Source organism: Alligator sinensis, unplaced genomic scaffold, assembly GCF_000455745.1.
Source record: "Alligator sinensis unplaced genomic scaffold, ASM45574v1 scaffold617_1, whole genome shotgun sequence".
Lineage (NCBI taxonomy): Eukaryota > Metazoa > Chordata > Crocodylia > Alligatoridae > Alligator > Alligator sinensis.
This window is the reverse complement of record NW_005842291.1, coordinates 1,269,913-1,294,616: the sequence shown is the minus strand read 5'-3', so window position 1 is coordinate 1,294,616 and position 24,704 is coordinate 1,269,913. Positions and strand designations below refer to the sequence as shown.

Genomic DNA, 24,704 nt, shown 5'->3' with positions numbered 1-24,704 from the left:
GGCTGCAGGCACCCCAAATTTTGCCATAGTTCCCCCTCCCAGCACTGCCACCACACGCCCCAAGCCCAGCTCCCACTGAGAAGAGCCCAGTGCAGCTCCAGCTGCAGCCCATAGCTGCAGCCCACCCACCCTGCCCTGCACAGATCTGTAGGCACCCCCTCCCCTCCGTGCCCTCCTGGGGTGCAAGCAGCAGTGGGAGTTGCCCCCCCGCCCCCCACCTCCCAGATGAGCCACAGCTTCTTCCTGTACTCTGCTCTGGCTGGGCAGTCTGCCCCTGCCCCACTCCCTCCTTCACAGCAGAGGGAGTTAATCTGCCACCCCACACCCTTTCTTTCTCCCCTCCCCTTCCACCACAATCAGCTTATCAGCTGCATGCAGCTGTATTGGAAATTGGATTGGTATTGGCAGATATGCTTCCTTAAAAATAGGCTATCGGTATCAGCCCCCAAGTTCTTTATCTGTGCACCCCTACCAGACGTGATTTTAAGATTCAGATTAGACACTGACAAAACACAGAAAGATAATTCTGTGAATAGTTCATTCATGAAAGGTGACAATTTTATGAGATAAGCTGCTCTCATAGCTGAAGAATTCAGAAGCAAGCAAATTGGAATCAGAAAACAGGTCTCTCTCAGATTATGATTATACCTTAAGGCCACCATTTTAGATATGGATTTAAGTTCTGCAATCCATATAGGAAAACATTTGAAAGGGCTTGGAGTCTGAGATTTTACTTTTATCCCACTTCTATTAGAGACAGGATGACCTAAATTGAACTCAAACTTTAAATGGGTAACTAACACTTACATGGTTAAGTTAGGTACTCAAGTGGCATTTTGGGCTACTTATGCAGACTTTGGATCCTCCTTCCCCTGGGAAGCGATGTAGTTGGGCAGGTCACAAAATGGAGAATGAGAGACTCTTGCCATGTTTTAACCCAACAGCTAAATTAGTTTAGTGTTTAGGGCACTTACGCATGAAAAAGGAGACACAAGTTCTAAAGACCCCTCACTTACACAGGTTTGAACATAGGTCATATTTCTGGGAAGCGGAGGATGTAACAGCTAGACTCCACACAGAATATCCTATCTTAAGAGCCCCTGTCATATCTCAGCTCCTTACTAATGTCAATTGCGAGAGGAGGGGAAAACAATACTTTAGCTGCACTAAAGAAAGGAATACAAGAATGTATCACTTCATACCAGAAGACAGATAACGTGCTTCCCCCATGTCTGTTTAATATTATGTATAGGTATTGCCCCTCAAGATTTGAGCTATGATGCCCATTAGAAGCAAGAACTTCTTTCAGGCCAAGTGAATAGCCTCAATTGCTAAATATTTACATATAGCAAATTATTTGTTCAGTGCTACATGGTCTGAAACTACAAAACGTTCAGAAGAGTGCCCCTGCCTTGTTTGGATGCATCCATCCATCAAAGGTTTAGAAGAATGTGGTGGATTTCAAGTGTCTGTCCACTATTTCTAACACTATTTTCAAATGAACTTCTTCCTTTAGGTTCACATTGAGATTGATGTCATCCTCAGTTAGCACTGAAGAGGCAGAAATTTTAACTGCATATAAAATAATGTATAAACGATCTACATATGATTCTCATTGAAGTTTCTTGGATGAAGCCAAAAGCATGTACTGCCATGATACATCACAGAATTTTGTTCTTGAAGAAGGCATGTTTTTTAAGAAAGATGGTACCTATAACCTTAAAGACTAGAAACTTCCATAGAAGCTATGGAGTGAATAAAAATAAGTCTCAAGTGGTCTCAAATTATTCTGAGGCCTCATATGAAAAATAAACTGTAGAACTGAGCAAGCAGCCTTAGTGACCTTCTTGAGACCAAATGGAATTCAGCCCAGAATGCTGGTGGAGCTAGCTAAGAAAAGTCAGAGAACTGGGAATAATATTCATAAACTATTACATGGCAGGTAAAGTTCCAGAAGACTGAAGGGCTAATATAATGCCCATCTTTAAAACAAAACAAAAGAGGGGAAATTATTAACCACCCAGCATGACTTCCATGCTTGGGAAGGTACTGAAGCAGGGATGGGCAAAATACACCAGGCTTCCACCAGGGCAGCCCTCACCAGGCTCCCACCAGTGCCCACAACCTGGCCAGTCTGTGCAGCTTCCAACACGGTAGAAGCCAGGTGCTGCTCTGCTCCCCCCACCTCCAGCAGTGGCTCCTGCTCCTGATCTTGCCCCTGTCACAATGGGCAAGTGGGTAGGTACTTTCAGCCAGGTGGCTCCTGCCCCAGCACACAGACTCTGACTCCAGCTTTCAGCTGCCTTCCAGTGGAAGGCAGGGCTGAAGCTGGAGCCCCATGTGCTGGGGCAGGAGCCGCCTGGCTGAAGCTGCTCATCTATCCACCTCCTGGGAGTGGCATAGCATGGTGTGACAGGGGCAGGAACAAAAGCCAATGCTGCAGGCAGGGGACACAGAGCAGCACCCAGCTGACTGCAGCTGCGCCAAGAACAGCCCTGCCAGAAGCTACTCCTGCCCCACCATGCTGCTCTGAATGGGCATCTTCAGCCAGGTGTCTCCTGCTCCAGCACATAGGGCTCCAGCTTCAGCCCCCAGCCACCTTCCTGGCAGAGGCAGGGGCTTGAGCAGGAGCAGGAGCTGCCCTGAAGGTGGGGGGGGGAGAACTGAACAGCACCTACCTGGGCAGAGCTGTGGGTCCCAGCGGGACCACAATGTGAGCAGGCAAGGCTCAGCCCCATGCACAGCATCACAAGGGCAGCTGTGGACTGCACCATCCAGATGAGCTCTGTTGCAACGTGCCACTCACCCATATGCCCCCTACCCCTGCTCACTACCATCGCCCACAGCAGGCTCCCGAGACCTAGTGCCCAGGCAGCCCCACCCCCCTCACACACACATCCCCACACCCCTCTCCACACACAACCCATAGCCCCTTCAGAGGGCAGGGGCATATAGGGAGCGGGCTCCAGGCCAGAGCTATTACCGCCTGGTGACCTGGCCCCATGATCCCAGTTTCATCCATCCCTCCCACTCCTGAATACTGATCCACATCTGCCCACAGCCCCACCCCTGTACTTAAGTAAATTATAAAACAATTTTGTAATTATCTGGAGGATGATGGGGCATTCACAACCAGCTAAAATATTTAAAAACCAATCATGCCAAACACATGTTCAGTCTTTTCTTCACAGAGTAACCAGTATGGGACCAAGTTGGGCATAAAATACCTAGACTTTACTAAGCACCATGAACAACATTCCATTCTCATACAGGAGCTGGAAAATGTAGGCTAAGCAGGATTACCATTAGGTGGTTATATATACTGTAATTGGCTGAATAACCATAAGCAAGAGTAACTATAAATAGTTACTGTCAGGCTGGCAGGAGGTCTAAGTGGGGGTTTCACCATGATCTTTTCTGCATCTAGTGCTGCTTCAAGTTTTTATCAGTGACTTGGATACAAGGATAAAAAACACATTGATCAAATTTACAGGCAACACAAAACAGGGACAGGATATAAACACCTTGGTGGATAGAATTAACATTCAAATTGATCTGGATAAATAAGAATTTGACTATAAATGACAAAATGAAATTGAACAGGTACAACTGTAAGGTACAGCACAGGCAAGAAAAATCAAAAGCTCAAATAAAGAACATGGGATAACTGGCTTGGCAGTAACATTGCCGAAAAAGATCTGGGTGTTGTGTTACAGCACACCAGAGTTTGAGGTCTCAGCAGCAGCAAATGGGGGATGTTTCTGGAGAGGCTTCACCATCACATTTCTGGGTTTGGAATGTGGGAGCAGGTGGGTGGGGAGTGCTCAGAAATGCCTTTTGCAGACATACTTCTCCCACAGTGTAGATTTATTTATCCTCAACTATAAGCTTTTTAGACCAGACACTGTAGGTACTCCACTCCCTTGCATACTGTCAGCTTGTATATACACACAGTGTAAAGCAGATATAAAGCTCTATCAAACAAGGATGGAAGTATTTTTAAATCCATTTACATAGCCACAAATGACTATTCAATAGGCGAAGCAGTAATCAAGTTCTTTGTCTCTTGCCCTTGTTTGTCTACAGAATGCTATGCACTTCTTTAGCCCTGTGTAAAAAACCAAATAAAAATAAAATTGTATAACATATCATTTCTCCCTATTGATAAGGAACAACAGCTAAAATCTACTAGAGAGTATCTGGTTCTTCATCTAAAACCTTTCTTGTAAAAGTACTTGATTCACTTTTAGACTGTCACAGACACATTGCACTCAAAATTGAAACTACTGAGATTAACTGATTGAGCTTCATGTTTGGGAATTAATTAAACAAAGTGAGCTTTTACTGTGCTTTATTAGCGCAACAACATAAGTACATTTGCTAAAACATATATAATAGTAAATGAAATTGTTCTCCTACCTCCTACATAAAGTGGAGAGTCAAAATTCAAAGTAGATTGCTTAGACAAGTTGGTAATGATCTTGGGGCTTCCTCCATCAATAGAGAGAGACAGAATCTGATCCATGGCTAGCAGCTCCACTATGTGAAAATTCCCGTCATTGATTGTCTCAACACTGCAACACAAACAGCAATACTAATTTGAAAACTGTAGAAACTTTGGTCATGCTTTCCATGTTCTTTTGTCTTTCAAACAGGATATAGTTTCGGAACAGAACTTCTTCAGAAATGGCCAGTAGATTTCAAGTAAAAAGGTGCACCTATTCCTCACAGTTAATTCATTGTCTTACTGTTTCTGTAGTACGCTGTAATTGCAACTATAATATGTGGCATATCAAAGAACATATTTTGGTCTGAAGTATTCCCAAAATAATTTGTAACTCTACAAATACAGCTTCCTAAGACATTTGGGACACCAGCAGGAAGAAGGGAAATTCTAACCAAGTGTTAAACCCTATTGTCACTAAAAAGTTCCAATACAACATGAGTTGCCATGCAGGTGAGTAGTACCAGTGGTCTAATATCTTAATTGAAACAAAATTGTGCTACCTAGCAGTCAATGTATTTATCTTGAAAATAATAATAAAAGACTTGAGTTCACCCCAGTGACATCTGAATCTGTACTTCTAAGCAATTTGGGGCTGAGGTTAGATCTACCTCTAGGATTTACAGACATGCTTCCCACCTTCATATCACACTGAGACAGATCCACTGGTGCTAGCAACAGCATAGTTACCAGTGTGGACTAGATACAGCTGATTTTTATATTCTTCTCCTACTTAATACAGTGATCACTGGAAAAAGTGTTTCTACATGCCTGATTTCACTATTACTCTTTGCTTGCTACCAAAATGGTGCTAATCCAGTGGCCAGCAGAAAAGGAAGTGAACACACAGCCAGAGAACCATGCTCTAGCACTCCCCCTGGCTTCTGGCCTGAGCCACTGCAGGCATGTGGCTGCATTTCCTGAATCAAAGGTAATGTGGGTTCACTTCTGTTTCAATTTAATCTGTGCAGTTTAGACTAACCTGCAAAGACTGAATCAATTCAGCCTCAGGCTTTTTGACTGTCTGTACCTAACCCTAAGGACCTCTGTATACCACCCACAAATGGTTAGTGAAATGCTTTAACCACACTCTGAAAAATATGGTAAGGAAATTCAGTGACTGAGGCATCCCAACACTGAGAGCAGATGCTGGCCCCCTCACTGTTTGCAGTTTAGGAAGCCCCCCCAGTCTTTAATGAGTTTCTTGCCATTTGAGCTATTGTATTGTATGAACGCCAATCCAAGTAAATACTGGATTTGATTAAAGAGGGCTGGGAAGCACAGCCTGACAAACCCCATACTGCAGCTCAGAGAAGAGCTAGGACAAATGGGGAAGCAGACTCAAGAACAGTTGCAGGAAGCACAAATATGGCAAGAAACAATATAATAGAAAGGTTCAGGAATGGAGGCTTGAAGCTGGACATAAAGTCCTGGTCCTGTTGTCCAATCAGGACTCAAATTATTGGCACAATGACAAAGGACCTATGAAGTCATATGCCATGTCAGACCAGTAGACTATAAGGATACCAACCAGATAGACTGAAAACTAAGCAAATATAACACACAAATCTTCTGAAACCTTGGAAGGCAAGAGAAGCTTTATGCATTATGCTGTACCCAGCTGAACTGGAATTAGAACCATTCCTAGAAGAAGCCGGAGATTGGAAGATGGTGCAGTTAGGGGTTCATCTAACCAGCAAAAATGGGTACAAGCAGCCAGGTTAGTAGGGGACTTCCAAGATGCTCCAGAGAAGCTAAGAGAAAGATTCATCATATATTAACATCCCCTGGACAAGTGGTAAGACAGGCATAGAGAAAGATCCCACAATGACTTCAGGAGAAAATAAAAGAGGTGGTAGATGCATGTGAAAGCAGGAAATCAACCAAGAATTCCATAGTGAGTGGAGAAGTCCCCTAGTGGCCATGCCAAAACCAGATGGGAGCCTTTGGCGATGCAGATTTCTATAAGGTCAATGGCTAGCAAAATTCAATGATTATCTGATGCCCTGGGTGGATGAAATGTTGAAGCGTATTGGACGGGTGTGGTATTTATTGACTCTTGGCTTTACAAAGGGCTCTTGGCAAATACCCCTTAGCTCAGAGGACCAAAGACAATTTTTGTCACTCTGTGGGGGCTTAATCAATTCCAGCACATGCCATCTGTGTTAAATGGGTTCACCAACTTTTCAGTGACCAATGGGCAGGATACAACGACCACACTGGGAGTATGTGGTCGTGTATATTGATGATGTGATCATATTTACAACCACTTGGGAAGAATACCTCAGAGCCATTCAAGCAAGAACTTCAGAAGGTAAGACTTACAGCCAATCCCAGAAAATGTGTGACTGGGAACAAGGAAATGTATTACCTAGAGTTTCAGGTTGGGAAATGGCAGATATGCTCTGTCCCTGAAAAACAAAAAGCAAGTGAGGGTGTTTCTGGGCCTAGCAAATTACTACTGCAAGTGCATGCCCTCCTTTTTGGAACTCATGGCACCATTAACAGAACTTATATGGATGGGTGAGAGCCCCTATAAAAGTATAGTGAATACCAGAAGTGGAGAAAGCATTCTGAGATAAAGAGAGCCCTTTGCTGTTCAGCAGCCTGTATGCACCGACTTCTCAAAACCATTCATTGTGCAGACTGATGCCTGAGATGGGACAGTGGCTGTGGTGCTGACCCAAAAGGAGGGTGATGAAGAAAGACTGGTGGTATATAGTAATCTAAAATTAAACCCTCGTGAGAAGGTGTATGTGATGATCAGAAGGGAATGCCCGGCAATCAAGTGAGTCATAGAAACATGAAGATGTTACCTGCTCCAGTGGCACTTTACAGTGGTTACAGGTCATACCTCCCTTCAGTGGCTACAACAGATGAAGACAGATAGTACTATACTTATACACTGGTATTTAAGCTTACAGCCCTATTGCTTTACTATGGAATACCATCCAGGGAGGAAAAATGTGAAAATGATTTTTTTTTCAAGATGGTACAAGGAAGACGAAGCAGAACTTCAAACACCTGCCTGCCCTGCAACAGAAAAAAGCCAGGGGGATATGTAACAGGCAACCTTACCCTGTTACTGAATGTAGGGGAAAGAGAGAGATGGAGAGGAAGAGACAAGAGGGTCTGAGAAGTGGGAGAGAGATAGAGGCTAGGAAAGGAGGGCCAGTCTCTTTAAAGATGCAACAGTGGGTAGTGTAATGGCTCACAGATTTAGTGATTAGTGGCTCATTCACAGGTGCTTGGAGTTGAGCCCCAGGAGAGGGAGAAGATACACCTGGATACCTAAACCCCAACCACAGGACCAGAAAGGGGGGAGGGAAGAGCATCTGAGAGGGACTGGAGTCAGAGTCTGTGGAGAAAGGTGGGAGAAGCTGCAGCTTGGAGTTCATGAAGCAGGAGCATGGCAACCTACCTGCAGGGACACACAGAGAGAGAGACACTTCCTAGGAAGGAAAAGCAGCCTACTGGTGAGACTTTACTGCCCAGAGAGAAAGACTATCATTGGAAAGAATACTACTTTTAATTTCCATTTTTTTGTGCATCTTACCAGAAGCTGGGACTTTCTGTTGCTAAGTGGACACGTAGCTCTTTTTTTGTTTGTTTGTTTTCTTTGTTTATGAACTAAACCCGTGGTTTGGGCTTGGGATAATTGGGCAGGTGGAGGTCCCAGTGGTGCCCTAGGAGGGCTGGAGACAGGGCCTGAGGACCCAGAGCCAGAACAATGCCCGAGAAGGGCAGAGATGGGTCTCAGGCCTAGGAGCCAGGACCAGAACAGTGTACCTTGAGCTAACAGCCCCAGCCAGAGAGAAGGGGTTAAAGCCAGGCTCAGACCCCAACAAAGTTTACAGGTGCAAGGTTTGTGTCACAACCCAAAGTTGTGGTTTTTTGTTTTTGTGTGCTTCGGCACAGCTAAATTATGTCCCCGCCAAATTGCAGCTCCTTTGCACGGTAGAGTTTTCTGCTGCAATAGGAGAACCCGCGTGCAAAAGAGCATTCCCCGCCGTTTATAGCCTTCTTTGCATGGTGCATTTCTTTTGCATCATAGTGATGCACGGTGCAAAGGAGTTCCCGCCATGTGTAATTAGATTCGCGCCACATTATTGGCCGATCTTAATATAGGCACACGTGGCGGCTAGCGATTGGCTTGCTAGCCACATAAAGAGCTTGGGTGGTTTCCGCCCAAGTTGGAGAGAGAGCAATTGGCGTCCAAGTTGGAGGGAGAGAGAGAGCAATTAGAGTTCGAGAGGGAGAGCGTGAAGATCTCTAAGCACTGCGGATCCTTACGGACCCAACACATTTCTTAAGAAGGCAAAAGAGGTCTAAACAGCCTCTGGCCTCTCCCCGTCACCGAGTGCAATCCTAGACGTATCCCTATCTTATATACTCAACTTTCGAACCCACGGAGCCTTAACAACTCCGGGGCCTGAGAACCGAATAGAGCCCACGGAGCTTCGACAACTCCATGGGAAAGAATTGCCAAACCTGCAGAGCCTTAACAACTCTGGGGCCCAAGGACCGAATTTGTCGTAGTCCTCCAACGAGGATTCAAGCGGAGCTGAACCTGGAAACTGTCCAGCCTACACCGCGACCATCTTGGGTGTAAGTAAATAATCTTTGAATCAACCACTAAGCCTCTGTGACTAATTCTAGCCCGTGCGTTCCTTACTGCCCCACGATCCCTTCTGACCCTGCGTGCCCGGGCTGCAGGCCACAGCCCGCGTGTGCAAAGACGGGTCCACATATCGCTCCCAGCTCGCACATGGCGACATGGGTGGGACCGGGAGGCGGACCGCACAGTTTGAAAATCAAGGAAGGAGATACAGAAATGGACCTGAGAGGGAGAACTGCCCACAAGTTCAGGACAGAGGAAGAAGAGTGAGAAGCCCAGCAAACACTATGCCAAGGGAGAGCACCCAATCTCTGCTACTGGCCTCCCGAACTGAAAGACATGGCAGATGAGAAAGGAGGTGCAGTGGGGACCAGGGGTTTGTGAACAGGCACCTCTGGCTCATAAAGGACAGATCGGCAGGCTGGTTTTTTTTGGCTGGTAAAGATCCTGTCATCATCTGCAAAAAATGGGTGTCATTATAGTATACCCATTCTCTACTAAAAATGTGTATATGAAATACTTGAGTGTGTGTGTAAATGTACATTTACTATAGGCAAGGCTAGTGACACTGCCTATTTTTACAATGGCACAACACTTCCCCTCTTCTCACCCTGCTGTCAGTAGCTTATAATTTTGAACAACTTCAACTGCTTGAGCTCAAGTTTCTCATGCTGGCTGTCTGCCTTAGGCTAAAGTCTTCTGGAAAACTTTTGCCAAAAGAGTTTTATTGTTTCTGAAAAGAAGGCTTCAGAAAATACACATTTTTGTCCATGTTTAAAAATTCTGGCACCCTGTTCTTTGAAAGACTAGCTCTGGCATCCCTTAAAGCTTCTGAATGTGGATTTGAAACTTAGCAGGGTGTTGGGTTTGTGTCAGGGACCTGTGATTTGTCATCACATTGACATTCCAGTCATATTTTCCACGTTATTAGCTTCTGAAAAGTGTCAGTTGGCTCGTCCTCAGCTGCAAGAATTCCCAACAACTACAGTCACATTGGTATGCTCCAAACCATGGCTGAGCAGGACTTTCCCTTAAGTGGGAGGTCAGGGCTGGTATGGGATGTTCTAGATCTGGTCCAGGAATATGAACTAAGTTCAAGGAAACTCTCTCTTCGTTGACCTCTGTGATTCACTACCAAGATCCAGGTATCATGGAGGAGGAATCTGCTTAATTCATATGTAGCCCCATAAACTGGACCAGAGTCAGGCTTATGGGGCTGGAGGGGAGATGAACAGAGGCAGCAAACTGAGACAAAGATGTGGGTGTGATGAAAATTAGATTGGAGGCTGACAGGGGGAGAAAGGGAAACTGGGCCTTGGAGACAGGATAGAGAAACAGAGGAAGGAAATCAGAAGTGGGTAGGGAGAGTGAGATTAGATGCCAAGGGGAATCTGAGACTCTGTGCAAAGTGTAGATTGAGGGCCAGTGGGGTGTAAAAAAGGATATGCAAAGAGAGAGAATATAGAACTGAGGAACAGGAAGACAACTGAGATTGGAAAGCAAACTGCTGGCGATATTATTATTATTCATACTATTATAATGCACTATTTTAACTACTTTACTGAAATGTTGTAGGCAAGAGTCACAATTGAAATGTTTCAAATGCCTTTGAAACATTATAATGGGCCAGCTGTGACAATATACATGGACTTTGAAATAGTCCAAAAAGTAGCTGAAGCATTCCAAAATAGTATCTCTTTAAAATGAGATACTACAGGTTTCCCTCACTTTATGCTGTAAATGCATTCCTGGAAAACAGTGCATAACTCAAATTTGCATAAAGGGAACCCACTTTACAATGTAACAAATAGGGATATGTTTCAAGACCTCGACTGTACTGACCCCCAGACTCATTTCTACCACATTTCTGGCCCCTTACCAGCTTCTGCATGGTTCACAATCTCCAGTTTTGTCTCCAGTGTTAGTGAAGTTCTCTTGCGTTTCATTGATGGACCAGGAAGAGGGGTATGAGATATGCTAGCGAGATGCTTAGAAGCCATAATGGGGATGGCAGCTACAGAAACTTGTGTCACAGACAATGAGTGAGGAGTACAGATCCACAATGGAGACTATATTTTGGTGTGCATCACCCCCACAATGCAGCTGACTGTGGGTTTGCACCACACCAATAGCATAAGAGTGAATTTACCTTGCATATAATTAATTTTTGGTATAAAAAGGATCATTGCATAGGAGTGAATTCATGCATACAGAACACACAAAAAGCGAGGGAAAGCTGTTACTTTGAAAGGTTTCACTTTGTTATGCGTGTATGGTGACAGGGTCCTGCACTATCCCATAGTGCTCTGCTTGCCTCCCTGCCCTCTGCCATTGGGGGAAGAGAAGGAAAGGAAGTGTCAGAATCCCTCCTGCTTATTGCTCCACTCTGGCACCCTCTGCTTTCCTGTCCCCTCCATTTCCCCTTCCCGTGGAAGGAGTGCAGCCATGGATCACTGCAGCTTCATAAGAACATAAGAAATGCCATACTGGGTGAGACCAATAGTTCATCTTGCCTAGTATCCCATCTCTGACAATGGCAGGAGAGCATGCTTTAGAGGGAGCTCACAGATGACAAAGGAAACATATCCTACATCTCTTGCAGTGCTTCCTGGCTGGAGAGCTTTGTCTGCATACAGCTATGGCAATTTTATAGTGTTCTAGCTAGGGGGCACCACAGGGACTGTATGTGCATCCCCTACCCAAAGAGAACTTGGAAACATTTCAAAAGTTAATTCTGTTGGCAACCAACATCTTCGAGTGTTGGCCTCAAAACTTCTCTTTCTCTGAAAAACTGAATTGCACAACATAGGGCAATAATTCTTCATTAAATGTGTACAATAGATGAGAGGAAGATGCATATTTTTAATATGGGAACAGTTACAGCTGATGGCTCAGATGGTTTAAGCAAACAGGAGTACAACTAATCAGAAATTATATGCAATCTGAGTTTTTGACAGCTTTCCAGAGATACCTGGTAAACTCAATATATATAAAATGAAGGGAAATAACCACTATTACTAGTACAAGGACCGGAACACAGTTTCTTTTTAGAAGTATTCCAGAGAGAATTATGAGATTTTTTCCCAACTGTACACTCAGAAAAAAAAGTTCCATCCAGTTCTAGCAATCATATTTGTAAAGCTTGCCTTGTTTCTTTGCTAACTTTAAGCCTATTCTTAATAAATTCAGTCAAATGTGCATGTTTCAAATGTAAATATTAGAATTACATTATTATTTCATCAGAACTGTAAACAAAGGGTCATAAAATAAGTCATATCAAAGAACAGAAACAATTTTAAAATGCTTGTTGTATATACATGCTAATTTTTATCTAAAAGAAAACAGTACACTTTATAAAGACAGTTTTTTTTCCATGAAAGGCATATGAATTTATAGTAATTCATCCAAACCAAATTCTCTTGGTTTTATATTACCTAACAGAGCTAGCATTATTTCCCCAGGATATACATTTAAGCTTTTGATTCTATATTGCCATTTGAAGGCAATCATTTGTAAAGGTAATTTATTTTAAACAAAATATCCCCATCAGAATGTATAACAGGCACAGCTTCCACAATTTCTATCAAATATCTTGGATTCCACACTGAACATAAACATAGCCATAATGACCATCAATACACCTGGGTGAATACTGCAAAGAGAAGAGCTCATAAGAAATACTTCAAATGTAAATGCATTTGCTTTAGTTGGGCTCACACCCCTTTTGTTCTTCCTTTTTGGAAGCACTAGAGGGGCTGGTTCAAATCCAACTCTGCCTTATGTGTGCAATATTAACCTTGTAAATGGCTTTTTCTGCCACTTGCACAACTCAGCTTGCCCTTCTGAGGATGCATTCTGATCATGTATGCACAGCAGTGATCTTGCTCCCCCAAAAAGGCACATACATTTTAAAGAGTCCCTGAAATATTAGTCTCAGAAAAGCCATGATTAACTTTTCTGTTGACAGGAACACAGAAGAGCTGCTGAAGTTGGGATACATATAGGCTACTTACAGATATTAAAAAAACCAAAACAAACAAACAGCACTTTATTTTAAACTTGGCGCGCTCCTGCACCAAGCCCAGCACATGCTCAGAAGAGGCAGCACATTAGTTGGACCCGGCTCACCTGACATCTGTAGAGATCAAGCGCTTTAGTGGGGCCTTTTGGCACTTTTATCTAATAGCCGACTGATTCAGCATTTGATAAAAGTCGCAAAAAGCCCCGCTGAAGCAACCAATCTATACAGACACTGCAGAACCAGGTTGAATTAATGCACTGCTTTTTCCAAAAAGCACATTTCTTTTTTTTTTTTTTTTTAATGTCTGCAAGCAGTCATAGGTTCAAACTCTCTCTGAGTGACAAGGGCCTATAACATGTTTTCACCTCTCTGGGCAAGTTCCCTAACCACTAGGCTACAAAGATAAAAGGTGCAAGGGTTCTGTTTTTTCTTCTCTTTTGTGATTTTTGTGACTTACAGAGAGTTACAAGTCTCCTGGGGAAGATGTAGGATCTAAAATTAATATGTTGCCTAAAATGTCATGTATACATCTAAAGTAAGCTACCTTAGTCCTACTGACCTTTTTAAAAGTGGGGCTGGATTTGGGCCAGTGTGTTAGGAAAAGGGCTTTGAAAATCTTATCCAGGATTCCAAGCTGCTGCTTGTTTGCCTGGTCTAAGCAGGGAGAAATTCCCCCTAAGATGATGAATTGGTTTGGTATGGGCCTAACCTAGGAACCAGCAGGGATCTTCACCTTCGCCTCTGAGAATTTTCCACATTGTAGCAGTTGGAATCAAGCAATGATGATATCTCGAGTGCAGGCACTCTTTACTCATGGTACTTTACATAAAGTGCCATGAGTTAGAGATCCAATGTCTCTAACTTGTGGGCGGTGAGCGAGGAAGAGGAGGCTGGAACCAGCCTGCGCCGTCCCAGGCCAGCAGGTGGAGTGCTCCAGCAGCCTCCCAGGATGTTGCTGAACTGCCCCTTTTCTCAGCCTTGCCTCTCCACCCAGGCTCCTGGGCTGTCAGTAAGGGAGGGGGAGGGGAGACGAGAGGGAGTTCCCAGCTGCTGAATGGCCAGAGCTGGTGAGGGAGAGGGCATGAGGAATGGGTCCCCCTCACCTTGTGTCCCTCCTCCCCAGGTACCCCGATTGGGGCATTGGAGGGGAATGGGTCAGGCCTCTGAGGTGAGGGGGCTCCATTCCCTCCCCTACCCCTCAGGTCTGGCCTTTCAGCAGCCAGGAATGGCCAGCTTTCAGGGCTGAGCTGGGGGGCAGGGTGGAACGGAGCCAGCCCTGATTTAACATGACACAGCTTCCCCCAATACCTCCGCAGAAGTAGCTTGGGGACGGGGGGCGGAGGGCCTGTGAGGGGAGGGGCCCCCATTCTCCACGTTCTCCTCCCCAGAGCTGGTCATTCAGAACCCCCCCCCCCCCCCCCCTGGACATCCAGGGGGATGGGGCTGGGCATGTAAAAAATTTAACCGTGTAAAAAATTAACCATGGAGGGAATACTAGTTCTGGTGCTCTGCTTTTGAGTGCCTTAATGTAATACCTGATTTAACCAGGGATAATTCTTCATGCAATCAGGCATTTTAAAAATGTCTGCAGCTCTGTAACATGGGGCTTTCAGGGGCTGGATTACATCACTTCTGTCTGCACCCCTCTTGGCCTTTTACTTCAACTGGCCAGCTCTATGAATTTGGAGGAAAGATGGGGGCAAAGCACTGCTCCATTAACATTTCTCAGAAATTCAGAAGATTATGTTTTTGATGGTATCAACAAAAACAACACCAATGAAAGTGAGAGAAATTGTGTTTAAAACCTAAAAATCCCATGCAAGATTTGTGCCTAAAGGAGGTGTGCAATGTGCCTCTGTGCAGGTTTGGAGGCAGAGTGGAGGTTTTGTTCAGGGTTGGCCTTAGCCCTCCTTTTCCTCTGGTTGCTCTTGATGGGGAAAGTACCACAAGTAAGGACCATCAGACATGGAGGAAACAGAGGAATTGCGATTTCACTTTTTTCTACACAGATTCACTACATCTGTGCATTTTTGAATATGCTACAGGCTTGGTAATTCTTTCTGGGGAAAGTAAGAGAAAAGGCTAAGTGTGTGTTCTGATAAAACAGAACTGTAAATATCCTGCTGAAATCTATCTTTTACTTAGCTTCAAATTAGGAAAATCTATAGCCCCTATAGACATTTTTCCTATTCAAATTATTTGCTTCAGTAACAACATTTTAATTTCATAAAGTTTGACATTACATTTTTGTCAAAAAAATATTCCCTTTGACTCACCTGTAAATGGCAGATGCTGGATACAATCCTGTGTCATAACTGACCCTCACTCGACCACGGTACAATTCCATTGCTATGTGATCTTCGTCACCTTTGTACAGAAGGATGCCACTGTCTTCATCTGTAGCAATCTGGTGAAAAAGTAAATGCATCTAAACATAAATGTGTATTCCAAATAAAACTAAAATGTAAAATGAATTTCATGCTCAGTTGCATCCTTATTAATAATATTTCATTTTTTTCCCTAAAACTCTTAATTATGGGTGAGGAATTTTTTTTTCTACCAGTAATTAAATCAGTTGTAAAGATAATAGACTTTTCTCTAAATGGCTCTACGAGCTCTCTATAGGGAAGGTCTAAAGATCAAGTGACCTAATCCAAACTTTTGTTTTACTTATTTTTGTATATAATAACTTTGATCTAAGCTAACTTGCACTTGTGTACAGAAAAGAAAATAACAAAAACTCTAGTTCAGTAAGAGCTATTGTACTCCATCTTACCTGTAGCGTGATATTGGTCTGGGGATGGAATTTGGCTGAAGGAATTTGCAGGTAGGATTCTTTGTTCACAAAGTTTATGCTGACCAGCTTTTCACATTTCTCTCCCTGATATCCTGACAAACACTGACAAATTGGTTCATTTTCTTTTATGATGCACTGGGCTCCATTCTGACACTCATAATTATCACAAGGACTTGTGCGAGGCAGAACCATTGGTGGTGAAAACTCACAAAAGAGGCCACTAAAGATAAATATAAAAGCCAGTACTTTAGAGAAAATCATGTCTAGCCTGAGAAGCATATAAATATTGGTCCTCTCTCAAGTCTCTCTTACCTGTATCCTTCTGGGCAAATACAAGTATATCCATTTACTGCATCAGTGCACTGGGCTCCATTTTTACACTTGTTGTCTTGGCAGTCATCAAAGTCAATATCACAATGCTCACCTATAAATCCAGGTGTGCAGTCACATCTATTAAACAGGAAAGCACTATTGTTAACTCTATGCCTTTTTTAATGAAACGATGCACTTAAGAAATGCCAAAGAATTAATATATTTTTAACTACTTACTACATGCATCTCCAGTTAGTGGAAAAGATAAAAGATCTCTTTTTCTTATTTTCAAGTTACGTTTCAATAGAAAAGTGGTATTAACACATAATTTTAGTGAGGCGTTGAAAGACTACATATACGATTAATCATTTTACTTGTAGACTCTGGTGTGGTAATGAATACAGGTTTGCCTCTTACATTGTGCTCACTGATTTTCTGATGTTGTATCAAATATTCATTGTTTAAATCCTGAGGCCACCCTGAATCACTCTGAAAGTTGTCTTTGGAATTTATGAGTAATGTACACCCACTACCAATAAGCAAATATGTTGATCCAAGTTGGTGGGTCAGGACAAATCATATTTTGTATTTGTATTCAAGTGCAGTATAGTGTTTGTCTGTTAGTGCATAATAGTAAATGGAACAACACTGTACTGTGAGAGTGATCAAAAGAAACTGTTTTTTCACTTAAATTTCAACTAACAAAATTGAAAAGAAACACCTTAGTATCCTATGAACTTACTCTGGCGTCACTATGATTATCTTTTATTTTATAGTAACAAACTCCTCCCCCATCAAATATCACTGAGTTAAAAGTGGTTAGCAGCAGTTCTTTGTCCATGCAATGCTAATCCCTAATGTTAATGAGATTTCTCCAAGGAAAACTGAATACGCTAAATTGAGAGAAAATTAAGAATGATCTGAAAAATCAAAGGGAAAAAATTACAGTACATACGTTCATCAAAGCTCCTTTCTAAAACTTAATTTTACATCTTTTTTTACTGTTAAAGTCCTTATTAACGCTATCAGATCTAGTGATCACATTAGTGATTTTGCTGATAGTCTCAGACTTTTGCTGCCTAAAAGTCATTTGAAAGCACAAAGTATAAATTTAAGTATCTACATAACTTTCTAAGTACATGGATAAAATGTTTCTCCATTTTTGTCAGACAAAAGGGATAAATAAACGATGGGAAAAAAACAATATAAAGCACTATTAAAATGCTAAAAAGCTGAGTAAGTGAGTTCATGCATGTGCAGCTAGTGCATGTATCACTTTCTGATTTAAAATCTCAAAGTGTAATATGAAAGATTTATGAAGTATGCAGTAAAATACAATGAACAATACTAGTTTTATTGATATGGCAATAAAAAAAATCAAGATAGTACACAAGAATTTTTATCAAAACAACTCTAACAGCATGCTCCAGTTTAAACTATCAGATTTAATGTATGTACTTTTGAATATTTTCAAATAAAGTATGCCACTTTTAAAATAAACTACCATGTAAAAGGTAGGAGGGTGGCAATTTTAATAACATAAGCTAATTTTGGCACAATAAATACAGCATACAAAATAGGTGCTCAAGAACGTTAATGGAAAGCAGTAAATTTCTGAAATTTACTAATCTAAATTCTATTAGAAACACTTTTTAAAGCATACATGGTAATTAACCATAATAAGCATGTCATGTAATTAAAGATTAGTCTTCCTGGTGATGAACTTCCTTTATAATGCTTCCAATGTGTTTTACAAATAACCTGTTTTGCAATTACTACACACAGAGCAGTACAATAATCCCACTTTAATTTAACTTAATTATTCTTTTCATAGCCCTGGTTACCAAAAGGATTGTGTATTGTCACAGAAAATAACGAAAATTATCTATTCTTGTTTTTATTTAATCTACACTGCTAAGGGCATTACTAAAGACTTCCAGATTCAATAGAGAATCTGTATCTTAATACATAGGTCTACATGGAAACACATGTGTCTGTTCAGTCTTTTGTATACATTTACATGTACCATGACTATTCATTTACTCACACTGAAAACAACAAAGAAATTGAATATGATAAGAGAATGACAAGAATACAGTCTTTGTTGTACTATGACAACAGTTTAGGCTTACTTGTATCCCTTGGATGTCAAGATGCACTTTGATTCATGTTGACAAGGGTTCAGGTCTTGGGCACAGAAATCTAATTTCTCTTCACACAGCTCACCTGCAACACAATATACATTGTTAATTCATTGAGAATACTGCAGGCCCTTGACAATGGTTGGCTTGATTTCAGCTCTTATTACAGAAAAACAGCCTCTGTGATTTTAACTGTTAACATCTAAATACATTCTATACCTGAATAGTAATAAATTAATATTGCTGCACGTTCTGATTTTTTTCTGCTATTCTTAGGAAAACAGCTTCCCCAGTTCAAAGTCACTCACTTATCGAGCCATGCACACATTATTTCTTACATTTAATAACGTTTTCTATTTCAAAATAAACAGCTAGTTGCAGTACAGTGTTTAGGAGCCCATAAGGGGGGGCCCTGAGTTAGCAAGGGTGTCCCCTTGCCTTTTGCTCCAGTTAGCAAGAAGGACAGAGTAATCACAGAAGCAGCAGCAGCAGTGGATACTGAAAGGTAGAAAAGGGAACTAGTCAGGGGATTCCAAAAATCCATCACCACTGAGGAAGCGCTCCTTTGCTGCAAGAATGCGGAGAAGCTGGTATACTACTCTGATACGCAGTTGTCTATTTGTGTGCTTACTATCTCTTTCCCATCACGTCTCCTGGGTGCAACAAGCTTCAGAAACAGCCCATATAGAAAGGCAACTGCCAGAAGAATATAATGGCTTATTACTCTTTCTGTAATTGTTAATGGATGTATAAATTGAAGGAGAAGGAGAGAGAGCCAACAGGACTGGAACATGAGACAAGGAGAGGAGCAGAACACACATATGGCTTAGTCTCACAGCAAGAGTGTTTGTCTCTGACAATATGAAAGGCTGTATATCAAGAACATTAGACCTAACTTTACCTGCTACCCTAGTCTCTGCTGGGTGAATTTAAATATTAACAAAGTTGTTCTCTAAATTGAAAGGAAAACTAAACTATTAGAAAAATTAAGCAGCAGCTCACAGATTAACAGCAAGTGAAAATTAAAGAAAGGCCAAATTTTTTTTGCTGTTCAAAAGAAAGCATACATGACTAGCCAAGTGGAAAAAAAGAAGCACATCACCAGCTTGTAAACTGCTCAACCATCTGTTGTTAAAGAGCTTGCTTTTTTCAATTCAATATTAACAACTTTTTATTAAAATACCGCCCCAACTGAGGTGTCAGTAGTATTCACCTTGGAGTACTGGGTTAATAGCTAAGAAAATTCATACAAATAATGTTCAATACATAGCTGTGCAAATCCAGACCTAGCCATTAGAAAATTCATGTCAACAAGATCCAGACAGATGCTATACAAATGTTTCCAAAGAACAACTCAAACCCCTCCAAAGAACACTGGCACTGCACTACCAGTCAGCTAATAATACCCTTTTCCTGTAGAACTGCAATGTCTTAACCAAACAGACCATCCATGCCACAGAGTCCTGACAAAATGTGATATGAGTTAATAATTCAGTGACCATTAGGCACAGACTGGTCAATGGTCCTCTGGGAAATCATCAATAATATTATTTAGTCAACAAATGATAGTAACTGAACATAGTTCAAACAAATTCCACAGCATTACAGCATTGAAACAAAACCAAAAACAGATCCTTTCCCCCCCCCAAAGGAGTGGTTATGAAATAAACAAATGGTAAAAGGAAGCAATTTTTCATACAACATATGGCCAACATATAGTGGGTGCATCTACACAAAAAGCTGACTGCACAGTAGCCTAATAACACTACTCAGTAGCATGCCGGTCAAAAATCGTGTTAATACACTACCGTGAAGTTATTAGGCTACTGCACAGTGAGCATCACAAAAAAATGTGCAGTGGAGCTACTGCGCAGATGCTTCCTTAGCCTGACGAAGGGTATTTGTACTCGAAAGCTTGCAAAGAATTTTACAAGTATTTGGGCTGGTCCAATGAAGGATATTAGATTTACCCACAGAACCTTATCTTCCTAAGTCCTTAGACCAACACAGCCACACCCTATTCCCCATAAATATGGAATAAATAGAACTTTTGCACTTTAGAGCATATTCTGCATTAAACTGCTTGGCTGCAGAATTGCAAATATTTGAAATCTTCATCATATGCAATGTTAAGAAGTCCTTAGAGAATACTACTAAAACTCAATACTCACAGAAACAGACACACTGGGTACATACCCAGACAAAAGATCCTAAAAACAATTTCAGGATGGACTTTCTATTTACTCATGTTCCAGAGGTCTCAAGGAACAGAAAAGTTTCAGTATTAGTCACTTTACCAGTTTTGCCTGGCAAAATTTGGGAGTCCTTCAGACCTCATACTTTCAGAAATATTTCAATGGCAATAAATCACGATGTGTAGATAAAAGCTGAACTGGCACTGATATACAATAATCACTGTGTGCTTTACAGAACCTGTACTAGTTGTTCTTATGGGCAGATTGTACTCCAACCTGTTTTACCACTAACACTGATATGTAAAATTTCCTGTCAAATGTGCTACGCATTAGTTAACTCTGTGGCATCCTCCTGGTATTCCTGGTTCTGATATATAGTATATTGAGCTGGAGGGAGAATCGCCGGGGGGCACTGATGGATGCCACTAGGTTTACAGTACCATAGAAATTATACAAAAATAGGCGTGCAATTGTTCCAAAGGGGTCATTTTATCCAAACCTCTCCTTAGAGTGGGAGCATCCTTGTCTAAATTGCTTCATATTAGACAAGGACCCAACTCACTTCCATATCGGGAAGACTGAAATGTCCATAAAGCCATATCTGCCAACTGCAAAATGTAAAAATCAACACAACTTTTCTAGTAAATTCAGCCAACTGCTTCCATATTGTGTGGAGACATTAGCAACTATATCTGAGAGCCTTTGGAAGCTTAGCAAAAATTATAGACGTTTTGCTGGTGGGGATATCAGCCTCTGTCCAACCAAACTATATTCTAAATCTGGTTGACTTAAAGGGATACCACCTTGGGAGCTTGAAAAGAGGAAGAATTGCTTTGCATTTTGCAATTAAACAAAACAAAATAAATCCCTCTTTCGACTAAACTGCAAAATTTTATTCAATACATTTTATTAAATAAAGCAGGAAGTCCATCCTTGGAGGAAACATTAAATTCAACAATTCTTTAAAGCATCACCAGGAAGGGAAATACTGGATAACAGCAAAAAAGTGAGAAGTCGTGTGGCCAGAATAGTTAAGCAGGTCAGTAAAGAACTTATGAACAAAGTCTGGTTTAGGGTAATCAGTGCATGTTTGGTAAATGAAGCAGCACACACAAAGGATTTCCAAACAAATGAAGCAAATTATGGCCAAATTTTCAAAAAAAATCCCAGCTTGGCCTCCAAATCTTGCACACCTGATGCTCTATTTGTGCATCGTATATAATGGCAGGGGGCGGGCGGAGAGGAAGGTGAGGGAAGAGGAAGTAAAAATAAATAGAGGTGCACAAGGGCTTTAATTGCTTGCACAGCCTCACTAGTGTTTTTGAAGCAGCATGCTGCAGGGACCCACAATACAACCGTCCTAAATTTAGCACTACTCTCTTTAGATAGAAGAATTTTCAGAATCTAACTGGTGAAACAAGATGCACTTTTAACATATTAAATTAAAAAAAAGAAAAATAAATAATGTAACAATTTTTAATTAATTAAATTAATAAGTGATGAAAATGAAACTCGTATAAATAAATGACAGACTTGCAAAGGTACACTGTTATGCTTTTTATTTTTATTGAGAAGGAGAGCTACCTGAAAGCCTGGGGTTGCAGCGTGTTTAAACAGAGCAGAAGCATAATGTAACTCCCCTTAAAAGAACTAAAAAAATACACTGGTGTATTTTCATTGGCGTAGTTTTCCACAGTTATTTGGGACAATTATTGCCACCTCTCCTACAACCTACTGCAGCAGTGACCTGGGATAATGAGTCATCTGTCTACACTGGATTCCAATGCATTTTTTGTTGGTAGATAAAAGCATTATAACTATGACAGTGTTAATAACTTGTATATTAGGACTGTGTGAAATGGCTATGTTGTGTTTCGGTTTCGGATTTGCCTGTTTCAGAGAACAGTGATTCGTGTTTCGGATCACTGTTCTGTTTCTATCTCACTGTACCTGTTTCAGAGTTTGGATGCTGTTTTGGGGCTGATTTGGCGATTCAGATCAGGCAGGGAGAAGCAGGTATACTTGGGCAGCTTCAGGTTCTCCCACAGCTCCTCTGGCTGTGCCTGCCTCTCCCCAGGCAGGGGGAGCCATGGGAGAACCCCCATGGATGCCCTGCCTGGCCCCAGCCTCCTGGCACTTTAAAAGCAGGGCTGCAGGGCTGTGCCGGTCCCTTCCCAGGGTGTGTGGGCCCCCGGATCTGCGTGTGGGATGACAGCAGGCTGCCACTGCCAGCTGGTGCCAGCACCAGAACTGGGTTCTTTCCAGTGCTCAGCATATACTGTGCCAAGCAGACTCAGGTGCAGGCGCTGGCCCCAGCCAGCAGCAACACCATATGCAGATCCAGGGGCCCACACCCACTGGGAGTGCTGCGGGGCCGTGCCAGACTCCTCTCAGGAGATGTGGGCCCCCAGATCTGTTCATGGGATGACAGCAGGCTGCCATCCCTCCTCCAGAGTCCTGGGATTGAAAAGGACATTAGGGACAGATCACAGACACTGGCCAGCTACAGATGTCAATGTAAGAGGAGTCCTTCACCGCCCCCATCCTTCCCCCTCCATCTTTTGAGTTTATTTCCTCACAAGCCTGCCTCCAAAACATTTTGAAACATCCAAAATATTTCTGAAACATTTTGGATGGTTTCATTTTGTTTCAGAGATGTTTTGGAGCCTTCCATTTTGTTTCGCATACAGTGTTTTGGGCGCTGAAACAGGCCGAAATAAAACAGCTGCTGAAATTTTGCACAGCCCTAATTACTTTATTTTAGGGATTTTATTTCAAGATTTTTTTCATCATGCTTCTTGATAAAAGAAAATGCTTGTGAATGCAGCATTCACCACCTTATTTAACAATGTTTCATATAAATTCTTTATGTGAACATTCATTTACCCATGGAATAGAATCAGAACTTAGGCTTTTGTAAGTTCACCGCTAAGAACCTTTAGAGCAGAGCTTTCCAAACTGTGTGCCGCGACACATTAGTGTGTCGGCGGCAGTGTGTAGGTGTGTCGCGCAAAATGCAGAAAATTTTGCGGAAGGGCACCGCGGAGCTCCCTTACTCGCGTCTGCTTCCCTTGGCCCCTCCCCCGGAACTTCCTAAAGCAGCTAACTGAATTACTGTGTCGCGAAATGATGCATGTCTAAAAAGTGTGTCACCAACATGAAAAGTTTGGAAAGGTCTGCTTTAGAGTCTTGGGCGAGGGACAGAAGTTACACATAAGTTAGTTTAAGTGATCAGAAACTGGTTTAAACCTGTAACAGAACAGAAGCTCAGTACACATAAACCAGTTTCAAAATGGCTGAAACTGGTTTATGATAAACCTGGTTGACTGTAGTATATCAGACAGAACTGATTTGGGTCAAACTGGTTTATGAAATTTGTCCCAGACCCGTTCCCAGCTCAAGTTAAATCACAGTCCCCCACCATCCCAACATACTTTCCAGCCCTGGTGTGGGTTGTGCTGTCTGCTCCAGAGAGCAGGGCTGGCCCTGCCCCTCTGCTTCCTAGCTGAACAGTGAGGACTGGCTGACAAGGGGATGGGGGCCAGGGAAGGGAGAGGGACTGGCTGGGGATGCAGCCAGTCTGCAGGGGTGAGGACTCCCCCTCACCAGGAAAACTCCAGCTGGGGCCTGGGGCCAGGGAATGGGGGTTGAACACCCCTCCCCCCGCTCAAACTTACTGCTAGCTGCAACTGTGGACTACAAATCCCAGAGGCACCTGGAAGCAGGAAAAGGAAGTGATGAACAACTCTGCAGAATCCTGCGGCTGTATTTCTGGAATGCAAATCCCAGAGATCTTGTGGGGCAGCAGGAAGAGGAAGCAAACACACAGCTCATGTTGGCTATGTGCCAGGGAACCATGCTCTAGTGCCCCCCCACGGCTTCTGGCCCGAGTCACTGCAGGCATGTGGCTACATTTCCTGAAGCAAAGGTAAATGTCTGTTCACTTCTGTTTCAATTTAATCTGTGCATTTTAAACTAACCTGCAAAGACTGAATTGATTCAGCCTCAAGCTTTTTGACTTTGTACTTAGCCTTGAAGTTTAAAAATTATTGCATTTACTAAGTAATTTAGAAGATTATGTAGAACAGATTATTTAGGTTAAAAAAAAGCAAGTGT

General features: G+C 42.3%; 1 protein-coding gene across 1 annotated transcript in view; it reads right to left on the bottom strand.

Annotated features, from left to right (window-relative positions):
- SLIT2 (slit guidance ligand 2) overlaps positions 1-24,704 on the bottom strand; it is a 469,229-nt gene that overhangs the window by 6,981 nt on the left and 437,544 nt on the right. Inside the window, exons 29-33 of the mRNA XM_025209503.1 lie at positions 18,385-18,478; positions 16,253-16,390; positions 15,920-16,160; positions 15,420-15,550; positions 4,420-4,574 (exon numbers count right to left, since the gene is read on the bottom strand). Of these exons, the coding sequence (XP_025065288.1) occupies positions 4,420-4,574; positions 15,420-15,550; positions 15,920-16,160; positions 16,253-16,390; positions 18,385-18,478 (759 nt within the window). The remainder of the gene's footprint in view (positions 1-4,419; positions 4,575-15,419; positions 15,551-15,919; positions 16,161-16,252; positions 16,391-18,384; positions 18,479-24,704) is intronic.